The sequence below is a fragment of the Arvicanthis niloticus genome, chromosome 8 (assembly GCF_011762505.2).
Source record: "Arvicanthis niloticus isolate mArvNil1 chromosome 8, mArvNil1.pat.X, whole genome shotgun sequence".
NCBI lineage: Eukaryota > Metazoa > Chordata > Mammalia > Rodentia > Muridae > Arvicanthis > Arvicanthis niloticus.
Window position 1 is genome coordinate 55,838,442 of NC_047665.1, and position 22,235 is coordinate 55,860,676.

General features: G+C 42.0%; 1 protein-coding gene and 1 long non-coding RNA gene across 4 annotated transcripts; one reads left to right on the forward strand and one right to left on the reverse strand.

The window, feature by feature from the left end:
* Nucleotides 1-43: 43 nt before the first annotated feature.
* LOC143443351 (uncharacterized) lies at nt 44-2,920 on the reverse strand. Of its 2 annotated transcripts, XR_013112261.1 has the most exons (3): nt 2,795-2,827; nt 2,633-2,708; nt 44-2,405 (listed from the first exon to the last, which is right to left on the reverse strand). It is a non-coding gene; the product is annotated as an uncharacterized LOC143443351 (long non-coding RNA). The 2 variants fall into 2 exon arrangements; XR_013112262.1 differs by lacking the exon at nt 2,633-2,708 and having other exon boundaries at nt 2,243-2,405; nt 2,795-2,920.
* On the forward strand, nt 2,231-21,275 carry Rbm17 (RNA binding motif protein 17). Of its 2 annotated transcripts, none has more exons than XM_034510720.2 (12): nt 2,231-2,372; nt 4,547-4,684; nt 6,502-6,618; nt 7,921-8,087; nt 9,047-9,144; nt 11,436-11,492; nt 15,823-15,964; nt 17,531-17,694; nt 18,916-18,989; nt 19,772-19,870; nt 20,813-20,885; nt 20,991-21,275. In XM_034510720.2, the coding sequence occupies exons 2-12, from the start codon at nt 4,562-4,564 to the stop codon at nt 21,092-21,094; spliced, it is 1,218 nt and encodes a 405-aa protein (XP_034366611.1). In that variant the 5' UTR covers nt 2,231-2,372; nt 4,547-4,561; the 3' UTR covers nt 21,095-21,275. The 2 variants fall into 2 exon arrangements, with proteins under 2 accessions (XP_034366611.1, XP_034366612.1); XM_034510721.2 differs by lacking the exon at nt 2,231-2,372 and adding an exon at nt 3,002-3,248.
* Nucleotides 21,276-22,235: the final 960 nt, after the last annotated feature.

Below are 22,235 nucleotides of genomic sequence, written 5' to 3' on the forward strand. Positions count from 1 at the left end.
AAAGAAACCAAAAAGAAGCCTGTAATAGTAGATCTACCAAATTGACTTTATTTTAAAACCTCAATTTTTAAAATATATTTTATTTTATTTTATTTTTTGGTCTGCATATAAGTCTATGCACCACTTGTGTGTCTGTTGCTCACAGAGGCCATTGGATCCCCTGGGACTGGTGTTATAGATGTTTTCGAGCTGTCATGTATGTGCTGGGTAGTGAACAAAGGTCCTCAGGTTCTTTGGAAGAGCAGCCGGTGCTCTTAACTGCTCTCTTCTGTCCCACAAAAACAAAAACTCAGTGTGTGTGTGTGTGTGTGTGTGTGTGTGTGTGTGTGTGTGTGTATGTGTTAATTCCTTTCCCCTATTTATTATTTCTTATAGTGTTTGTGATGAATAATGAGATTGTTATTTGATGTATAGCTTTTCCTATTTTTCCCTTCAACAGGAATTGTGTTACAAAATGTCACTTTAATCTTTTGTCCAGAAATCCACCTGCATGCAGTGCTGCTATCTGATTCCTTTATGTTCATCTGCCACAAACTGGTACTTTTTTTTTCAGTCTTGCATTTTCAGACTTTCAGAATTCTTTGAATGCTTTCTTGTAAATCAGATTACGATGTTGGTGTGTTTGCTTGTGTAAGGTCCAGCTAATCTTCCACAGTTTTTGTGATGGCTATTTCAGGTCGTCAACTTGACTGCATCTGGAATGAACTACAATCCAGAAATGGAGGCCATACTTGTGATTTGGATCTTGAGGCTGGAAGACACAGGCTTCTGATCCAGATCTTGACATGGAGATCATGAGACATGGTGTCTATGAAAAGCTTAGGCCCAGGTAAGGTAGTACAGACCTTTAATCCCAGAAGACTGAGGCAAGCAGTTCTCTGAGTTCAAGGCCAGTTTGGGACAAAGTAAGTTCCAGATCCAGGTATGGAACTTGGACATTGGGAAAAAGAAGATTCACTCGCTCTTCTTTGCCTGCTAGCACTTACTTGCCAGCACATCTGTTGGAACCTACTTCATTTTTTTTCTTTTTGGTTTTTTGAGACAGGGTTTCTCTGTATAGCCCTGGCTGTCCTGGAACTCACTCTGTAGACCAGGCTGGCCTACGAACCCAGAAATCCGCCTGCCTCTGCCTCCCAAGTGCTGGGATTAAAGGCATGCGCCACCACTGCCCCACAGAACCTACTTCTTCAGATTGCAGTTTATACAGAAGAGCAGCTGAAACAACCTACCTCGTGGGACTGAGCAACAACTAGATTCTTGGACTTCCCATTCACAGCTGCCCATTGCTGGGTTAGTTCGACTACAGACTGTAAGTCATTGTAATAAATTAATTTAATATACAGAGACATTCCGTAAGTTCTCTAACTATAGAGGACCCTGACTAATATAGTTTTATTAGCTTGAATTTTTTCCTTTTTTTCCCCTTTTCCTTTTTTTTTTTTTTTTTTGTTGTTATTGTTGTTTTTCAAATAGGATTTCTATGGAGTCCTGGCTGTCCGAGAACTCATTGTGTAGACCAGCTGGCTTCAAACTCAGAGATCAGTGGTGGTGCACACCTTTAATCCCAGCACTTGGGAGGCAGAGGCAGGTGGATTTCTGATTTCAAGGCAGCCTGGTCTGCAGAGTGAGTTCCAGGACAGCCTGAGCTATACAGAAAAACCCTGACTCGAAACAAACAAACAAACAAACAAAAAACAAAACCAACTCAAAGATCTGTCTGTCTTTCTCTGCCTCCCAAGTGCTGAGATTAAAGGTGTGGGTCACGACCACCCAGCTATAGCTTGAAAAAAAGTTTTACAGGCAACTAAAGATGTGGAAAACACATTTACACAAAATCCTGTTTCTCTGACCTTTCTTTTGTCGTTTGCTTAATTTTTATTCCAAGCGAGCAAGGTCTATAGTGTTTACATTCTTTCTCTGAAGACCTAGCTCAGTGTGTTTTTTCAATGCTATTCTGCAACATCTCGCCTGCAGAGATTTATTTCCACCATTTAGTATATAAGGGAGTGGCTGGGAATGAATAACTGGAGCCCATTAGGGGATTCTCCCGGCTCCTACTCATGACTCTCGAAACCTTGTGCCAATGGCGCCATCTCTTGGCCGGCAGAGACAAGATGCAGTGTAGTCCTCCGGTCAACAGGGTGCAGTGCGAGCCGGGCAGTGCAGCCTTGCTTCCGCGAGTCACACGCAGGCGCAGACGTGGACTCCCGGCAGCCTCTGCTCTCTTACCCCGCGCGGTGCATCACTTTGCGGACTCCGTGGAGGCTCGGCGCTGCGGCGGGCTCCGGCGGTGGGCGGGCTTCCGCGCAGGGCGGCCGGGCTCCGCGCTGCCGCCGCCGTGGCCCATGGGCACAGTCGTCTCGGAAGGCCGGGTGAGTGGCGCCTCAGCAGCCCTGCCAGGCGGTCTGATCCGGAACGGAGACTCGAGTGAGCGCGCCTTCACGGATGCGCTGGACGCGAGGCCGCGGCTCTAGGCCGCGCCGTGCGGGGCGCGGGGATGCGGGCGCTGCACCCCGAGCTGCCCGGGGGTTCCCAGCCCTCCGCGGTGGGCTCCTTCAGCCTACCATGCTCCACCCAGCCGCCTAGATCTTCCCTCCTCCTGTCCCGATCCTCTTGACAGTAGAGAACGTACCTTTCTCCTCTTCATGGCCCATATCCAGACCAAGTTGTTGGGTCGCTAGATCCCGGTAACCCAGAGTGCGTCGGGCCTCGGGAATAGAGAGGCCAAAAAACAAACCCTAAAACTTGTTTCCTTCCAGAGCACCTGAAGTAAGGGTTGAGGACGTTGTCTTACCTGGACAGAGAGACAGTTGTAACCCCCGGCATGCTCAGGCCTGTGTTAAGGGGAGTTTTAGCGTTCATGTCCCTCCGCTAGCTTTTGAGCTGCTTCTGCTTGGACCAGCTGTGCTGTGAATTCGTGCCGCAAGCTCAGTGAGATACTTCTCCAGGGGTTAGATCTCTAAGAAGCAGGTTTGAAAACGCAGGCCTGGATTGATCTGAAGAACCAGATTACAAGCTGGAAAGACCGGAAGAGGAGCCGATGTTTATTCCGTTTAGAGGAGTTTTATAACAAGTGGAAAGGCTGCACCAAGGAGGAAGTGGGAAAGCAACAGCAGAGAAGCGCTGTAGAGTATCCCGCAGTTTAAGGCGGTGACAGGGGATGAAGAGGGATTTAGAGGGGCGATTGATCATCCTGACCATCCATTGAGAAGTCAGGAAGGGCGGACCATTGACATAAATTCTTATTGGTAAGGGTATATAAGAATGGGAAGTATGATTTCCTAGATAATTCTGCTTGTTCTCAGAGTAGGTGAGGCCTGTCTCTCTGCAACAGGTGGCTCTTTTAAATCATGGGAACGAGTTCATACTGGGATGAGTTGTAAGCATTTCGAGATAACAAATTTTAGTAAATTCGAGTAACCTAGCCCAGGGTGGCATATGCCTGAAACTCCAGTGCTTGGAAGGTGCAGGCAGAAGATTAGGGGTTCAAGGACAAGCCACATGTGGAAATCACAGGACAGCCTACGGGAATCATTTTTCTCCTACCATATGGGTTCTCATTGTCCCCCTGATTTGTTAATTACATATGAATTTTTCACACATCCTTCCAACAGGGAATAGTTCACTTTAGTAGACCACTGTACAAGTCTTTGAGAACAGTAGAGAAATCTGCTCTACCGTTTGCTTAAGTTACAAATTATTCTAGTTAGTTTGCTTTTGATAGCTGTGGCCTGTTGGTGTCTTGTTAATATGGATGGGAAATTTAAACTGTCAGAGATGGCAGAGCTACACATGGAGAGGAATAAATGATTCTGTAAAACGTCATCATTAGGCCCTGAGTATAAGATACGATTGTGTCGTGCATCAAGCTAACGGGTAGACTTGTGATGGTTATTCTTGGTTGTCAGCTTGGATACATCTGGAATTTACTAAAACCCAATGGCTGGACACACCTGTGAGGGATTTTATTTATTTTGAGACAGGGTTTCTATTTGTAACAGCCTTGACCCTCCTGGGACTCATAGATGGTTCTGAGCCACCATTACAGGTGGTGGTTGGGAATTGAATTCAAGACCTCAGGAAGAGCAACCAGTACTCTTAATCACTGAGCCATTCTCTAGCACCTGGATCTTTCTATAGTTAATAATGCCCCAAACAGAGAGCTTCTGTCTTACTTCATTATCTGTTCTCTAACTGAAGGATTTTACTCATGAATCAGTTCACCACAGTCTTTTAGATTGAGAATTAATTCTAGGCTGGACATAGTGGCATTTCCCAGCACTCAATTGGTATAGGAGTCACAAATTCAAAGCCAACCTCATCTTTGTGATAAGTTCAAGGCCAGCCTGAGCTACATGAGAACCAATCTTAAAAGAAAAATTCTAGAGGACTGCTTTTAAAATAGTGCCTAGGTATAGTTTTGCAGATTAGAAAGAACTGTGCCTTTGTGACAGCAGGGTCCATGGTGCAGCTATTTTAACACAGAGACATTCATAACTTGCTTCTGTTTTGTGTTATTTAGTCTATGCCCTTGCTTGTCTTTTAGCATTAAACCAAAAAGATGTCCCTATATGATGACCTGGGAGTGGAGACCAGTGACTCAAAAACTGAAGGCTGGTCCAAAAACTTCAAGCTTCTTCAGTCCCAGCTCCAGGTGAAGAAGGCAGCACTCACTCAGGCCAAGGTAAAAGCAGGCCCAGAGCAGCAGTGGGAAAGTCCACTGAGTTCTGTGAGAACAGTTCCATTTAAGCTTCCTCGTTTGCCTCCTTGTTAGATAAATATGAAAGAGTGGATGGGGAAAGGGGTAGAGAGTTGATTACTTCTCCTGGCTCTTGGAAACAGCAGGACTATTTCATGGAGTAGGAATGAAGAAAAGTAGACTTCAACTCAGCCATGAGACTGGCTTTAGACTGTAGTATGTCTGAGACCAACTGCGAACTGTTTTCCGATGCTGCTTTGCTATCTGTAGTACTAATAGTCTCTGGTCTAGGCTGGGTCCCAGCCAGTTTATTGTAGGAAGTTTGGAACTGAGCTTTGCAGAATAGTCAGAGCCACAGTGTGCACCAAGAAAGGCTTTGATACTTGTGAACGTGCTCGGCGTGCTATAGGTGGGAATTATTAGACATGAGACTATCTTTGAAATAGTACATCTTTTTTGTTGTTTCTATGTTTGTTTTTGACACAAGATCTCAAAATGTGGCCTTGATCTGTCTGTGTAGACCAAGGTGGCCTCAGATTCAGAGATCTACCTGCCTCTGCCTCTTAAGTGCTGGGATCAAAGGTGTGGACTATCACACCCAACTGTGCAAATATTTTAATGTCAGCTATTAGCAAATATCTTGAGATTGCAAATACATTTTAATCAGGCAATATGGAATATTACTTTAAAAAATCATCTGCTAACCTGAAGTCAATTTTGAGGATTCTCTAGGTAGTTGATTTCTTATGAGAAAGTGAAGCTACATTGTATTGTTTCTCTTGGGCTCTTCAGTAAATTTCTCAGAGCACTCAACAAACTCGTAAAAATTTGGTAGAGAAAAAATTTACCTGTATCTGAAAGATGAAGGTATGGTTTCATTTGTATTTTATTTTTGAGAATTTGGTGTTGTTCACCAGCTTGCTGTGAGATATTCTTGTCTATAAGGTTTAACCTCAATCTGAACAGGTATTAGATATGCAAGAACATAGAAATATAAGTTAAGGAGACATGTAGAATAAGCAGCATTTATAATAACAGTGTCCCAGAGAAAAAACAAAGAAGGTGGAGATAGTGTCAGAGAAGGGGACTGCTGAAGATGAAGAAATCAAAAGGATGTTTAGGAAACTGGCAGGGATGGTGAGATGGCTCAGTGAGTCAAGCCTGATGACCCAGATTTGATCCTAGAACCCCATGGTGGAAGGAGAGACCCCACCTTCACACGTATACATGCACACCCAAGCATGTGTGCGTGTGTGCATACATACATACTGAACAATTTTTATTTGGTTTAGGGTAATCATTCTAAAAGAAGTAGGATAGGACTCACCCTCTGGAGACAGAGAAGTGGATCTCTAAGTTTAAGGCTAGCCATAAAATGGTCACATAAACTTTATAGAAAAGTAGGAGAAATCTGTACTTTTTAAAAGAAGCCAAAAAAAAAAAAAAAAAAAGAGGATGAAGATGTAGCTCAGTTGGTAGAGTGTTTGCCTAGTTTTCAGGAAGTCCTATGTTAAATCCTCTGTGTATAACCTGGGTTTGGTTATCAACCAACACTCAGCAATGTGGAGGGAGGCGATCAGGAGTCCAAGGTCATCACCAGCCACACCGGGCACTGGAGGCCAGCCCGGGTTCCATAAGGCCCCTCAGAAAACAGTAAGAACACTGTGTTAGACTCTTACTGCTTTCAGGCTGATTTTATCACAGCCTAAGGTTTGTTACAGAGACCAGAAAAGGGTCTTTGTTGTAAGTAGCATGAATTCTAATTTGGAAGTATGGTGTATTTTTCTTGTTTCTGATGTAAGAGCCAAAGGACAAAGCAAAGTACAGTGCTCGCTCCAGTCATCGACCTGAAGCGAGGAGGCTCCTCGGATGACCGACAGATCGTTGACACGCCACCTCATGTAGCGGCTGGGCTGAAGGTAAGCCTGTACCCATCTATGGTCTGAAGTATTTGCCACTTTTATTTTATATGTATGTTCCTCTTTTTATAAGACTTTTCTTGTGTGTGCGTGCCCATGGAGGCCAGAGGGGACATTCGATCTCTTAGGGCTGCAGTTAGGCATTTGTGAACCTTGTGTGGATGCTGTCCTCTGATAGAGCAGTAAGCACTCTTAACCACTGACCATCTTCAACTCCACACGAGGGTCTCCTCAATAGGCCATTGAAACCTAGTATTACCTTCAACTCAAGTTTTACTTTATCACCATCAAAACCTTTATTACCTAAAATAGTTTATTATGGAAACGTTGGAATGAAAGATGGGTAAAAAAGAAAAGCATATCTTTTCAATCATACATACCCTCCAGGCATTATAAAATTACATAATTTTAGAATATCTTTCTGTAACTTTTCTGCCTTCAGCTCTCTATTTTGTTTTTAGTGATTGTCCATCCATCCTTGTCAAAACTGTAGAACTATGTGGTCATTTAAACATATTTTTATGTGTGTGAGTGTTTTGCCTGCATCCTTCAGTGTAGTACATGTGTGCCTGTTGCCTGTCCAGATGCATCCCGTAGGATGGAGGTGGGACAGTTGGGAGCCACCATATGGGTGATGGGAGTGAAACCTGAGTCCTCTGGAAAAGCAGTCAGTGCGCTTAATTATTGATGCATGACTCCAGCCCCTATATGATCATTTTTAGTGGTTTCAGTGGATTGCCTCTAGTAGATTACCTGTAACTTAATTCTTCTAATGTAAACTATAAGATTATTTCTAATTGTATGTTAACAATATTGGAATTCATTTTAGAGAAGGGCATTAAAAATAAAAAAATTGGGCATAATGCTGCATATCATTAATAGGACTGGCTCCAGGGAAGCAGAAGGCCTAGTTAGGAGTTGTTCAAGTCATCCTTGGCTATCTCTCTGGTTTGTGGCTCTGTGAGACACTATCTGGAGAAAGCAAGGGAAGTCTGGAAAATGATAATCCATTTTCACATGTATGTTTGTACAGATGTCATTCCGATGATGACTGTGACAGTTTAAACCTCACTTAAGAGATATTATATTTGTCAGTGCTTTTCTGTACATAATCTTTCCTGTAATTGCCAGATTGTGCTGCCATCTGGTAAGGGGGGCCTTGTAGGCACTTGTTGACTCACTAGGAAACAGGATCCTTAGACAATCTGGAAGGCCTCTGTCGCCTCATCCTGTGACCTTTGCCTCTATGATAACCCTGCAGGATATGAGATGGTACTCACTTAGGTGTTTTTACTTTCTCAGGACCCTGTGCCCAGTGGGTTTTCTGCAGGGGAAGTTCTGATCCCCTTAGCTGATGAATATGACCCTATGTTTCCTAACGATTATGAGAAAGTGGTGAAGCGCCAGAGAGAAGAGCGGCAGAGGCAGCGGGAGCTGGAAAGACAGAAGGAAATAGAGGAAAGAGAAAAGTAAGCTTCATCTTGATTTGGGAGCAAGTGTCTTCAGTCGGTGTGCATTACAAAGTGAATTTTAGTATTGTCTCTAGGCCTGAGGTTATTGTTTCAGTCAGCAAGAGTTTACTTAGTTTTGGTCCCATCCCACGTTGATAGCACACTTGAGATAATTTCTTTGCATGAATTAGAAAACCCCCTGGTATCCAGGTGTGGTAGTGCATGCCTGTAATCCCACCTATATAATATTTAAGACCAGCCCTGTTTCAAAATCAAAACAGCAGAAACCATTGTTGAAATTTTTTCTAGGGTTTGTGAGTGCTAGAATCACATTTACAGTATTTCAATGCTATTCCTTTACTATATTTTGGTTTTGGTTTTTTGAGACAGGCCATCTCTATATAGCTCTGGCTAGAAATCACTCTGTAGATCTGACCAAATGCAGATATCCACCTGCCTCTGTGCTAGGATTAAAGGCTTGGGCCACTACACCTGGCTTCCTTTCCTATTTTTGAGCCAGGTGAAATTACATATTTTTTTTTAATTTACTTATATTTATAATACTTATAACTTAAAATTATAGGTAATAGGACTTACTTCTTAATTTTTAAATTTAATTTATTCGCTTATATATTAAATCCTGACTATAGTTTTTTCTCCCTCTCTCCCAGTTCCTGAAATCATATGCCATAATATCAAAAGTTAAATGTCAAATTTTTTCCTATGAATTATACCCATGTATCTGTGAAAGTTGTTCATTTTTTTTTCTTTTAAATTTTTCTGTTGTACCCATTCCCAGAATATATATAAAAATTAACACTTTATACTCAAAGAACATTTTTCTTTTTTTCTCTTTGGGCTTTTTGTTTGTTTCTTTGTCTTGTATTGTTTTGCCAAGAGGAAGTCACAATGACATTTAAGCTTCATGTTCTATCCTAATTTATCTGTGGTAACCATTTGTAATTTTGTCATTACAGGAGGCGTAAAGACAGACATGAAGCCAGTGGGTTTTCAAGACGACCAGACCCAGATTCTGATGAGGATGAAGATTATGAGCGAGAGCGGAGGAAAAGAAGTAAGGCGTGAGCGTAGACAAGCTCGCCTTAGACTTGGGGCTGCCCCAGGCTTTGCTTTCCCTTTCCTGTGAACGTGGCTCATTTCACAGTGGTTTGGGTAACCTGGGCCAGTGCTCTAGATTCCACCAGTCCACGTTCCATAGCGGCTTTGGTTTGTGCTGTTTAATATACACTCCACTCTGATCATCTTTTGCCTCTTGTCAAACCCAGGGCATTTCCAACCAGCCCTGGGTGGAGGGGGAGACACCACATCCAGAGACCATTTGTCACTAACTTGGCTGCATCTGAGCATCCATCAAGCCTCTTTCATGTCACCTGCTGCCTGAGAGCAGGGAGATCAGAGTCCGAACTGGAGGCTGTGGACTGTCCCGTCTACCTGCTGTTGTGTGATAAGGGGGTTGGTTCTGTTTAAAATACATTCTTAGCAGCAGTTACAAGCAGTAGCTAATGGTACTTAAACGACAGAATAATCTTGTGGCTTCGTGGTGGTGTGCTTGCTGGGACTTTGCTGGCTTAGTTGACAGAATCCTCTACTTGTCTACTACCAAACAGATGCTGCCTTAGCATCTGAGACCTTCACAGCTCTGAGGAGAATCTGTTAGCTTGGAGTGAGTCTTGGGGACAGTACATTCTGGATAGTATAGGCCCACTTTGGTCTTACCCTGGATTTTTTATTTGCTTGAAGCCCTCGTTGTAATTTGTTGTCTCAAACACAAAACCTAAAGATTATGTGTCATGACACTTGGTAACTTCTGTATGTGCAATTGTGTTTTATGACAGTAATACTCTCCCCAGATTTATGCTAATGCCTATTGTAGGGTCTGATTTAAATTTTGAGTATCTGCTAAGTGGAAAATAACAAGATTATGATGTAAAAATCTTAGTACTTATATGGATGAATGAATTAAATGTAGTTGTATTGTTTTTGGTTGTTGACTTTTTAGTTTGGTAGTAGTGTTTGAGACTATCTTATTATAGAGCCCTGAAACTATAACCCAGGCATACCTTAAACTCACAACCATCCTCCTGCTTCAGCCCCCTGAATGCTAAGATTACAGGTTCACACCACTACAGTTCCATTGCTTTTCTTAGAATAATGTTAACGTTTATTGAATGCACCGTGTGTCTGGTAGTGTTGTAAACTTGATGCATGATATTAGCCACGATTTGAGTTTGATTAACATTTTTTCTGTGTTGAATACTTTCAAGTCTCATCTTACCAGCTCATAAACTGACTGCTATCTTTTTTGTAAAGTGTGCTTTTTGTATATTAAAAATTTTTCCTCCCTTAAATAATAACAGAAAGTATGCAATTTCAGTGAGAAGCTTTGTATTTGAACTTGTAACTGACAGAGAACTAGCAGCATTCTACCTGTGATGTACACAGTAATCCTACCTTCTCTCAATGGCTTTAAACTTTTCAAGGTTTTAGTTGCTCATATTCTACTGAAGTCTGAAAATATGGAATATTCCAATAGAATGTGCTGAAAGGCCCCGCATTCACAGACTTTCGTTGGTATATTAATGTAATTGTTAGTGATTGTTGTCATTCTGTTACTGTGCTTGATCTATGGCTTGGACTTACCAGTGGGCACAGTGGTGTGTGCCTGTAGTCTCACACTTTGTAAGTAGAAACAGGAGCACAAGCTCAAGGCCAGTCTGGACAATCAAAACAGAAAATGACTTTTTAAATGTCTATTTAAAAATATCTCTTAAGAAATTTAAGGTTTTCTTTAGGTCTATTTTTCTTGTTAATATTTGCCACCCAGTCTGTTCATGATAGTACGTCTCTACTGGCTCTAATTTTTTTTGTGAAACATTTTGGGCTGATACAGCATGGTTTTATAACCAATTTCAATTGATCTTACTGTTCCACTGATGAAGTCACAATACATCTGGTTGGGACACTTGATACAGGGTCTCCTGGTGCTGGAAATCACAGCCTTCTGCGACTTCCCAAAGTGCTAGAGGGATGGCCAGGACACTGTGAATTTTGGGATTCATATAATGAAGAATTCATTACAGTCTATTCATGATACCCTAGTTGTCATGTCTTTCAGTTTGTGTCTATATTATCTAACCAGCAGACATGGCAGGATTGGTGGCACTGCCTTAATGTATCCTAAGAGCTGGAACTGATACTCCAAGGTGTCGGGCACGTGCTTGGTGGGGCAGTGGCTTTGGCATCACAGGGAACTGGACTTACTCCATTTCTTCAGATTCATTCTCTGATTGTTTTCTCAATTGGAAACAAAATATACTGCTAACCACGGTACTTGTGTCTTCACAGGTATGGGAGGAGCTGCCATCGCCCCACCGACTTCTCTTGTAGAGAAAGACAAAGAATGTATGTGCATCTCTTTCTTTTATTACCTTATTATCACACAGACAGTGAAGATCCTAAGCTTGGATCTCTAGTTTTCTGAGTTTTGAGCAAAATAGCCTGGTTCTCAGCCCTGAAGTCACAGTGGCCCTTGCTGCTTGCTGCTTTGCTTTGTTCTGTTTGGTTTGCAACAAGGTCTCAAGTGTATAGTATTGGCTGTCCTGGATTTGAACTCGGCCTTCTGAATGCTGGGATTAGAAGCATGTACCACCATGCCCAACCCCACACTTGGGACTTTTTAATACCAGACTCGGAAATATAGGGCTGGTTTGGGTTTTTATTGTTGTTGTTGTTGTTGTTGGTTTTTTTTTTTTTTTTTTTTTTTTTTTAATTGTTTTGTTTTTGTTTTTTCCTTTGCAAGGTAAGGTTCAAGACAGAGTTTCTCTGCATGGCCCTGTCTGTCCTGAAACTTAGTTTGTACACCAGGCAGGCATTGAACTTAGAGAGATCTGCCTGCCTCTGCCTCCTTAGTGCTGGGATTAAGTGCCCAGTCTGAAATGGAGATTTTTATACAAGAAGATAACTTCATTTTTATTGTTATTTTCATCAAGGTTTCATGTTTATGATAGGTTCATTTGAAGTAAATAAGAGCAATAGTAAATAATAGCTCATGTCCCTTGACTAGCATGAGGGACAATGGAAGGAAGTACTCAAATTCAAGAATAGCCTGTGCTATATAGTGATTTTCCAGGCTAGCTTATGCTAGAAGAATATATGCAAGCAACAAACTCATAGACATAAAACAAAAATAAAGTAAGTGAAACAAACTGAACGCCATCAATAGTCTTTTGAAAATATTTATTATTCTAATTTTATGTGTATGAGTGTTTTGCCTGTCTAACAAATCTCAAATAGGCAACAGATTTTGTAACTGAGGTTTAAAGCATGACTGAGCAGCATCTGTCTACTTGTATTGCTAAGCATGCCCACCACTGTCACTTCTCTCCTGGAGCTCTTTTAAAGCCTGGAAGGTACGACTGGGCTTTGTCCCGTGCTTTGTGTGCAGCCATGCCTAAACTTTGGCTGGGTCTGCAGAGATAGCTCAGCGGTTAAGAGCACTGGCTCTCTTCCAGGAGACCCAAGTTCAATTCCTAGCACTCATATAGTGGCTAACAGCCATGTGTAACTCCAGTACTAGGGAATCTGACACCTTCTGTCCTTCATGGGCACCAGCCATGCATGCACATGGTACATAGAGATACATGCAGCAAAAACACTCATACACCTAAGACAGAAATAAAACAAATAAAAAGCCTGTCTTAGTCAGGGTTTCTATTCTTGCACAAAACATGACCAAGAAGCAAATTGGGGAGGAAAGGGTTTACTCAGCTTACACTTCCACATTGCTGTTCATCACCAAAGGCAGTCAGGACTAGAAGTCAAGCAGTTCAGGAAGCAGGAGCTGATGCAGAGACAATGGAGGGGTGTTACTTACTGGCTTGCTTCCCCTGGCTTGCTCAGCTTGCTTTCTTACATAACCAAAGACTACCAGCCCAGGGATGGCACCACCCACAATGGGCCCTCCCCCCTTGATCACTAATTGAGAAAATGCCTTGCAGCTGGATCACAGGGAGGCATTTCCTCAAGGGAGGCTCCTTTCTCTGTGATAACTCCAGCTTGTGTCAAGCTGGCACAGAAAACCAGCCAGTACAATTGACCCCTTGTCAACTTGACACATAAATGTCACTATTAAGCCTCAACCCTTAATTTCTTATTCATCCCCAAGATCTAAATAATTTTAAAAGTCCCACAGTCTGTACAAATTCTTACATATTAAAATTTCAATCCCTTTAAAATATCTAATCTCTTCTGAAATCCAAAGTCTTTTTACAGTTTAAAGTGCCTTAACTGTGGCCTTCACTAAAATACTTTCTTCCTTCAAGAGGGAAAAATATCAGGGCACAGTCACAATCAAAAGCGAAATCAAGCTCTAATCTTCCAACGTCTGGGATCCACTCACGATCTTGTGGACTCCTCCAAAAGCTTGGGTCACTTCTCCAGCCCCGCCCTTTGTAGCACACAGTTTGACTTCTAGGCTCCAGCTGCCTGTACTCCATGGTTGCAGCTTTCTTGGTGATCATCTCATGGTGCAGGCATCTATCTACAAAACACTGCTGTCTTCTGCTGTAACTAGGCTTCACCAGTAGCCTCTCATAGGCTCTCTTCATGATGCCAAACCTCAACTCCTTTGCATGACCCCTTCAGCCCTGGGCCATCAGTTGTAACAGGCTGTACCTTCACCAGTGGCCTTCCATAGCCTCTCACAGTGTTTCGCCTCAGCTGCTCTTCATGACCCCTTCATGCCTTCAAAACCAGTACCATCTGAGTGACTCTTACACATTACCAAGTCCAGCCTCAGTACAAGGTACAACCTTGGCTATCTCTGGAACACAGCTTTTTTGTACACTCAGAAAAAATTTCCCAGAAGATTTCACCTCAGTGGTGCTAGTCTCTTAATTACCAGTAATTTCTTAGCTAACCAACATTTATAGTCCCAGTAATGCAAAGGTTTTGCATATCTTCTGGTATCTTGTTAATCACAGCTAATTCTTCAGCCCCAGTTAACCAAAACCACAGAATCTTCGCAATCAAAACAGCAACAGCCCTGATAGGTCTTTAATCTTTTCTCTGAAATTTCACAAGCCAGGCCTCCATCATTTGCACTGTTTCGACATTATCTTGCAAGCTCCGACAGAACATTCCACAAAGCTCTTGACACCTAATGATTCTTCTAGTCCAGTTTCAATGTCCTTCCACAGTCCTTCCCAAAAACATGGCCAGGTTGTCACCCTACTGTGCTGGTACCAATTTGTCTTAGGGTTTCTATTCCTGCACAACCATGACCAAGAAGCAAGTTGGGGAGGAAAGGGTTTCTTCAGCTTACACTTTCCACATTGCTGTTCATCACCAACAGTCAGGACCGGAACCCAAGCAGGTCAGGAAGCAGGAGCTGATGCAGAGGCCCTGGAGGGATGTTGCTTACTGGCTTGCTTCCCCTGGCTTGCTCAGCCTGCTTTCTTATAGAACTCAGGACTACCAGTCCAGGGATGGCACTACCCACAATGGTCCCTCCCCGCTTGATCACTAATTGAGAAAATGCCTTACAGCAGGATCTCAGGGAGGCATTTCTTCAAGGGAGGCTCCTTTCTCTGTGATAACTCCAGCTTGTGTCAAGTTGACACACAAAAACAACCAGTACAAAGCCATCAATAATCTTTTGAAAATACTTATATATTCTAATTTTATGTGTATGAGTGTTTTGCCTGCATTATACCTGGTACCTGTGGAGGTTAGAATAGATCATTGTATCTCCTAGAACTGGATTTATGAAGGTTCTGAGGCACCATGTGGTGCTGGGAACTGAACCTGGGCCCTCTGTATGATAGCCAGTGCTCTTAATCATTGAGCCACCATTTCAGCACCAATGTTCTTTAATACACATTATACTATTTATTATGTTTTAAAGGAAGATAGTTTAAGAATATGATTATATATTGTACAAACAAAGCACCTGACAAACAATAGCCCAGTTTCTGAAAGCAGGGCCTATGTATCTGATGTCTTTAAAGCTTCCTGTTGATGCCAATGCACAAGTGGGTTAATATGGTCCTGACTTCAAAGATGGGTTTTAATGGTCTGTGCAGCTAGCTAAGTTAGCGTCTATAGCAAGTACGCTTTTGCTATGGGACTCTTGAGAGTTTTGGAGCACACAGAAATCTTACAGTCAAGTAAGAGTTGTCATTTAAGTGAGTACTTTAACACGTGAGCAGCATTTCAGAAAGATGTAAAAAAGGATGCTTGGGAGGATATGACCAGTAGAACTAAGACTCCTCTTCCACTTCTGGTTTTTAAAAAGCTACACAGGTGCTGTAAACCAAAAACATAGGGACAGAAGGGCAGCAGAGTACATGAGTATTAACAATGTGCTCACTGTTCTGAATGCTAGTTTTATAATGTTTATTGATGTTACAATGCTGAGAGTGGGGAGTTGGATGGCTCCCCTGTGGAGAGTGTTTCCTGCTTCCCAGAGGCCACAGTTAGGTTTCCAGTATGAGCCACCTGTCTATGTATACACTCAGGCATACACATGACACAAATGAGAGAATCTAAAAACTAATGTCAGAACAGTTCCTGCTGGCTGTGAAGCCTGTGCAGATAGGAGCTGGATTCTTCAGGGAAGAAAGAACATACAAAAATGTAGGTTGAATCAGCTTGAGGTTGAGAGTGGAAGCTAGTGAAGCTTCTGGGGTTTTTCGCAGAGCTGTGGTGAGCCTGCTTTACTTTTCTTCAACAGTACCCCGAGATTTTCCTTATGAAGAGGACTCAAGACCTCGATCACAGTCTTCCAAAGCTGCTATCCCTCCCCCAGTGTATGAGGAGCCAGACAGACCAAGATCTCCAACGGGTCCCAGCAACTCCTTCCTTGCTAACATGGGGTAAGATCTAAGCGTCCTGGCTAACTGAGAGAATTGAAGTGGCTTAAGACACAGAGGTTGGGATGTGGCCCAGTCCTGCAATCCCAGCACCTTGAAGATAGAGGCAGAAGAAGTTGTAGTTTCAGGCTAGCCTGGGCTACATAGTGAGACTGAGAAACAATGTGAAGTGGTTGCTATTTTTTCCATAGGCAGACCCCATTTGAAAATGAAGCCACTTGGATTTCTAGGGAAATACTGTTTGGTCACATGTTGCTCTATAAGTATTAGTGTTCATACCATGCTGAGTGTTTTCCAAAGCAGTGAGGGTTTGTACAAAGCAGTCTTCTGGTATAAGTCATGGATGGTTTAGACACATTTTGCTATGTAGGAGAAGTTTCTGATAATTACATCATTCTCATAACATGCAAATAAAATAGCTCATAGGAATTAGAGATGGTTCATGTTATCTCCAAAGGGTGAGGGGCACTGGGTTTTTCTGAGGAAATGGGTCATTTGCCTTAAACTGTGGTCTTACACCTTTGCTTTTAAGAAACTGTAGGCTGGAGATGCAGCTCAGTGGTGGAAGGTTTGCTGCTCTGCACTAACCCTGGCTCTGTCCCTAAACACTCCCCTCAAAACAAAAACACTTGTCATTCTAACTATAGTGTTTGTCATAGTAAGGGGAAAAATCCATTTTAAGATTGACATTTGAGTAAGACTAGTGGATTTTTATTTGTTTGTTCGGAGGTGGTATCTCCTTTTAGCCCAGGTTGGCCTCAGACTCACAATTCTTTGGCCACCTGCCTCAGTCTCTGGAGTGTTAGAATTGCAGGAGTATTAGTGTTCTGATGCTGTGAAAGTCTTCTCAGGTGCCACTGCCCTAAATTTTTTGTTCCATTATGTTGAACAGAATACTGTTTGTAGTACAGGTTCTGAGGACTCTCAGGAGGTACTAACGTAGGAGCTGGAGTGGACAGCTGGCCTCATGAACAGCAGGAGGACTTTTCAAATAATGGCAGTTCTTTCTTCAATCACACGATTTTAGCTGCACTATGGAGAGCACATTTAGCAGTGCAAATGTCATGCAGTTCCAGCACACCGTCTTAGTGTGCTGGAGGGAGAAGCAAGGGGAGGGGCTTCTGGGTCTGGTCCTTCCTGCTCACCAGAAAAATGGTCGCTTTGTTTGATTTTCATTTAAACAAGAATTGGATTTTTAACTTGTATTTAAGAGAGCTCCAATATAGTACAGTTTAGCCTTTGTAGGAGTTTGCTTTGCCCTGGAATAGATTGTTCAAAAGGAACTCTGAAAGGAATTACAGAACACAAGCAGGTATGACTCTAGTGGATGCTGGGCTTTGTGATCCAAAGCCAAGCAGATGGTGTCTCTGGGGACACCCTAGAGACCTTTGGACACCAGGAGTAAATTGCTGCCCTATTGGAGAAAGCAGCAAACCAAGAATCCAATTCCATTAGTGCCCTTAACACCGGAAAAAGTTTTTCAGATGCTTTCTTTGTTTGCTGCTATAGATCCAATGTGTTCTGGTATCAATGACGTCAGATCTAAGGATCCTTTTCCTTTCCTCGCAGTGGTACAGTGGCTCATAAGATCATGCAGAAGTATGGCTTCCGGGAAGGTCAGGGACTGGGGAAGCATGAGCAAGGGCTGAGCACTGCACTGTCCGTGGAGAAGACCAGTAAGCGTGGCGGCAAGATCATTGTGGGTGACGCCACAGAGAAGGGCGAGTCTCAGGGTAAGTTCATAGAGCATGTGGGTCCTTCATTCCTGAGGGATGGTCCATCCTCCCTCGGGAAGCAGTGACTGCTAGTTATGACATGTTTGCCACTTCTGTCTTAGGAAACCAAGAAGCCTTGAAACTTGTCTTTTTGTTTCAGAACCAAGACACACATGAAATATGTTTGTGGGAGCAAAATTTCCCAGCCACTTTGATTAGGCAAAGAATCTTTATAGCTTGTGATTATGATAACTTAGTAATTATGTTCGCTTTGTTCACACCTTCAGTGAGTCTCAGGCTTTTTTCCTTTCAGTATAGATGTGGTTTTTGTTTACTTACTGATCATACATTTGGTGAGGCCTAGAGTCAGCTCATCTGAATTCCCTTTCCTAAAGTATGGTAACAACTCGACTGATGGTTCTGTTGGTGCCCAGCCTCAGCAACAGCCAGTTGCCTGAGTGCTAGCTGCTACGTTAAAAAAAAAAAAAAAGGATGATCCTAGTTTACAATAGCATCTAAAGTCAGCTTAGCTAGTAGCTAGATTAATTGTCTGGACCAGCAACCTAAGCTATTAGTCCAAGACAAGAGATATCAGTAAATATTATAAACTGTGTGCTCTGCCAGCCCCTCAGGAAATGAAATGAGCAAAAGATGGTGGGTAATGGTAGAAGCTAGAAACTTTCAGAAAAATACCATAAGTGCATATATCAAAGAAGAATATGTTTTTACTGCAGGGACTGGTTGCATAGATGCTTTTATAGATGACTCTAGAACACAAGTGATAAAAGTGGTATTGTAATTGAATTAGTCTTATACTAGGACTCAGTAACACTTCTTAGTTTCATTTCCTGTTGCTGTGGTAAAGTGACCTGGCAAAAGCAACTATGAGAGGTAGTGTTCATTTGGCTCAATTCAAGTCCAGGCTACAGTCTGTTACTGAGGGCAGTCAGGGCACCAGGAACTTGAAGCAGCTAGTCACATAGCATGTAGTTGGGAGTGGAGAGTAATGAATGAATACATACTACCTAGTCTTCATTTACTTTTCCCAGCCTTGTGTGGTCTAGGCCCCCAAACTGCAGGGGTCCTCCCACTTTACTGAATGTAACTAAGATAATATCTCACAGACATTCTCAGAGGCCTTTCTAGACCTCTAAGTTTAATTATGTCTAGATTTTTTATGTCTAGATTTAATTAGGACAATTAAAACTAACGATCATAGTGTCTCATGTTTTGATACAGATGCATCCAAGAAGTCGGATTCAAATCCATTAACTGAAATTCTTAAGTGCCCTACTAAAGTGGTCTTGCTGAGGGTAAGAAGTAAAAGAAACCTGTCCCTTGATTCTCTGTTACCCGTCTACCTGTCTTTACAGGCTTTCACAAAGTCACACTGGTATCCTATAAAATACTGAAAATATGGGCTGGAGCAATGGCTCAGTGGTTAAGAGTATGGGATGCTCTTCCAGAGGACCTGAGTTTGTTTCCCAGCACCCACATGATGGTCCACAGCTGTCTATAACTCCAGTTCCCGGGGATCTACCCTCTTCTGGCCTCTTGAGGGCACCAGGCAGTCAAATGGTACACAGACATACATTCAAGCAAAATGACCATACATTTAAAAAATAAAATAAAAAATAAAAAAACAATAAATTTTTGAAAAGATTACTGAAAATGATACTTTTGCAAATAATACCTTTGGGTAGCTCCTTACAGATGGGTTTTAGGTTATCCTCTCAGTAAAATGTTACATTGAGACTGCAGTAACTAATTTGTTAAAATGGTTAGAAATTTCTGAAAGATCCTTTTAGGTGTTTGGTGCACAGATACTCTGTAACACTTTTCAAAGCTTCCTTTCTGTTCACAGAAATGCTACCTTTAGTACTTTAGAGGCAGAATTTTCTATTTTGTCTTTTGGAATTAGAACATATCCCACATCTAGGATGGGGCTCAGTGTTGGAACACTTCCCAGTGTGTGCAAGGTTCTGGTTCTGGTAGGGTAGAGGGGAGGGAACATTTGCCTTTATGAAAGAAAGTGTTATTTCTGAAACCTGTAGATATTTGTAAATTATGCTTGTATTTGTTTCTCTGTATATAGAACATGGTCGGTGCAGGAGAGGTCGATGAAGACTTGGAAGTTGAAACCAAGGAAGAATGTGAAAAATATGGCAAAGTTGGGAAATGTGTGATATTTGAGGTAGGGAGATTTTTCTCTTGATATAGTTTGTAATTGGCAGGTTATAAACCCTCCCTGTAAAAGCCAATGCATAGCAGTTAGCCTTTTCATAATGCTAGGTGGTTTTTGTTTGTTTTGTTTTTAAGACAGAGTCTCCCTTTGTAGGCAGGCTGACCTTGAGCTCATAGAGATTTCCTGCCTCTGCCTCCTAAATGCCAGGACTAAAGGCATGCATCACTACTCCCAGCTATGTGTTACTTTTAAATGTAAAAAACAAATGTAGATTTTATTTATTAGTATAATGCAAATATTTTATTACATCATTTTGCAAGTATTTAGTGCCTCTCATGGAGCCCATTCTGTACTGAGAACATTTAAGACACCAGAAATGTCTTGTGTTCTCAGGGATATGTTCAGATGAAGAGACATAACAAGCAACCAGGAAATACAAACTAGTAGACCTAGTAGGGTTGACTATGAGTGCAGACCTTGAGAATGATGCCAGCCTAAACAGACGGAGAAGACCTTGCTACCTTCACTTGTGAGCCAGGCTTTGAATGGAGTGTGGGGAATGGCAGAGGAAGGGGTGGATACTCCTGAGAACCCGTTGAACTCGTGCTTACATACATGACATGAAGCCATATTGTGGAAGGCTTAGACCCCTAAACAAAGCTACTGAAAATGCAGTCCTGTGTGTAGCAATAGCTTTCATTGCTGCTGCTGGCACTTCACCCTGGGTCTGCTGACTGTATAACACTTGATTACATGCTTCCTCCAGACTTAGCTTTAGTTATGTGATCCCAGTCCCTAACACAGTACCCTCAGAAAAACATTAGTACATTTTTTGATATGAGCAATTTATTTCTTTGATGGTTGACCACTTTTGTCGTGTGTGTGTCTGAGTATACATCTATATTAATAATTGAAATTAGAGTGTGTGCACAAACATCCTTTCCATTTTAGATTCCTGGTGCTCCTGATGATGAAGCAGTACGGATATTTTTAGAATTTGAGAGAGTGGAATCAGCAATTAAAGGTTTGTTTTACTGTTAAAGAATTTAACAAGTATTAAAGCTACTATTTGTTTCGATGTCTTTCGAGATTCCTGCATTAACTGAGTGTTGTTTTGTTTGCCTTCCAGCTGTTGTTGATCTGAACGGGAGGTATTTTGGTGGACGGGTGGTTAAAGCATGTTTCTACAATCTGGATAAATTCAGGGTCTTGGATCTAGCAGAACAAGTTTGATTGTAACTTAAAGTCACCTCCTTGATCCTTACATGATCTGCAGACTGAGCAATGGCACAGGCGTCAGCCTCCATGGCTGGTGGACACTGAAACTCTTGGATGGACTTCTAAGATATATGTTGATGGATCCCTTTTTTATTTTGTGTTTTTTTTAATATAGTATAAAAATCCTTTAAAAATCTGTGTGCTCTCTGGTTGTTTCTCTCTCCTGCTTCTGTTGATTGTTTCTGCTGGGACTTGTGGCCGTGTTGCATGTCTGGCACTGCAAGGCCTAGGAAGGTTAGGAAGGAGTTTGTATTAAATCATCCATTCTTCCGTCCTGGTAAAGTCTTCACACTGTGGAGCTGCTGCTCCAACATTGTAATATGAAGTCATCTCAGCCTCTGCTTGAGGTGAAAATGCTTGCTTTCTCTAGTAGAGAAGTCCAGTGACTCTGAAAAAACTCTTAACCTGAATTATGATTGAGGAATCAAGAGCCCAAGTGACCTGGCTTGAGCTGTTTGCTGTTTAAGCCAGACTATAGGGTTTGCGATGATTATGAAATATATGTGCATGGAATTCGTTTTAGTATGGATTTAACTCAGATCCAGAATGTGCTTACGAGTGTAAGCACCCAGCTACTTTGGGACTATATCAACAAAATCTGAAACTGTTAGTGCACACACAAGTGAATGGAAGAATGCATACAATAACAATAATAAAACCTAATTAAGATGAGTTTTGTGATCAGAGTACATATTGTATGCGTTTGGGTTAAATAATAAAGGTGAAAGAATTCTGTAATTGGGACCTTTTGTAATTGGGACAGTCAAAAGCAGCTGTGAAGTTTATGGCAGCCTTACCTATGGATGCAGGCATGAATATTAATAGAAATAGCCCTGTGGGCTTCCAGCTACCCAGCTGCTGCATGATGACTAGTTCTGTGTTGTCTCTAATGCAGGGAAGGTGCAAGCTGCCATCTTGAGTGCTTGCCTTAGGCCTTATGATACTGGTCCTTTGTACTAAGTGATATTTCCCAGCATTCTTAGCAGCAGCAGCTAGAGGATGCCAATGACATAAGAGGTTCCTTTTTATTAGTACAACATAACTTCATGATCATTCCACTAGTCTGTCTGTCATTGTATAAATCATTCCTAACTCT

Coding starts and splice junctions, on each gene's coding strand:
- Rbm17 (XM_034510720.2), top strand. CDS start 4,562: ATGTCCCTATATGATGACCTGGGAGTGGAGACCAGTGACTCAAAAACT. Junction 4,685..6,501: donor CAGCACTCACTCAGGCCAAG/GTAAAAGCAGGC, acceptor TTCTGATGTAAG/AGCCAAAGGACAAAGCAAAG. Junction 20,886..20,990: donor AGTGGAATCAGCAATTAAAG/GTTTGTTTTACT, acceptor TTTGCCTTCCAG/CTGTTGTTGATCTGAACGGG.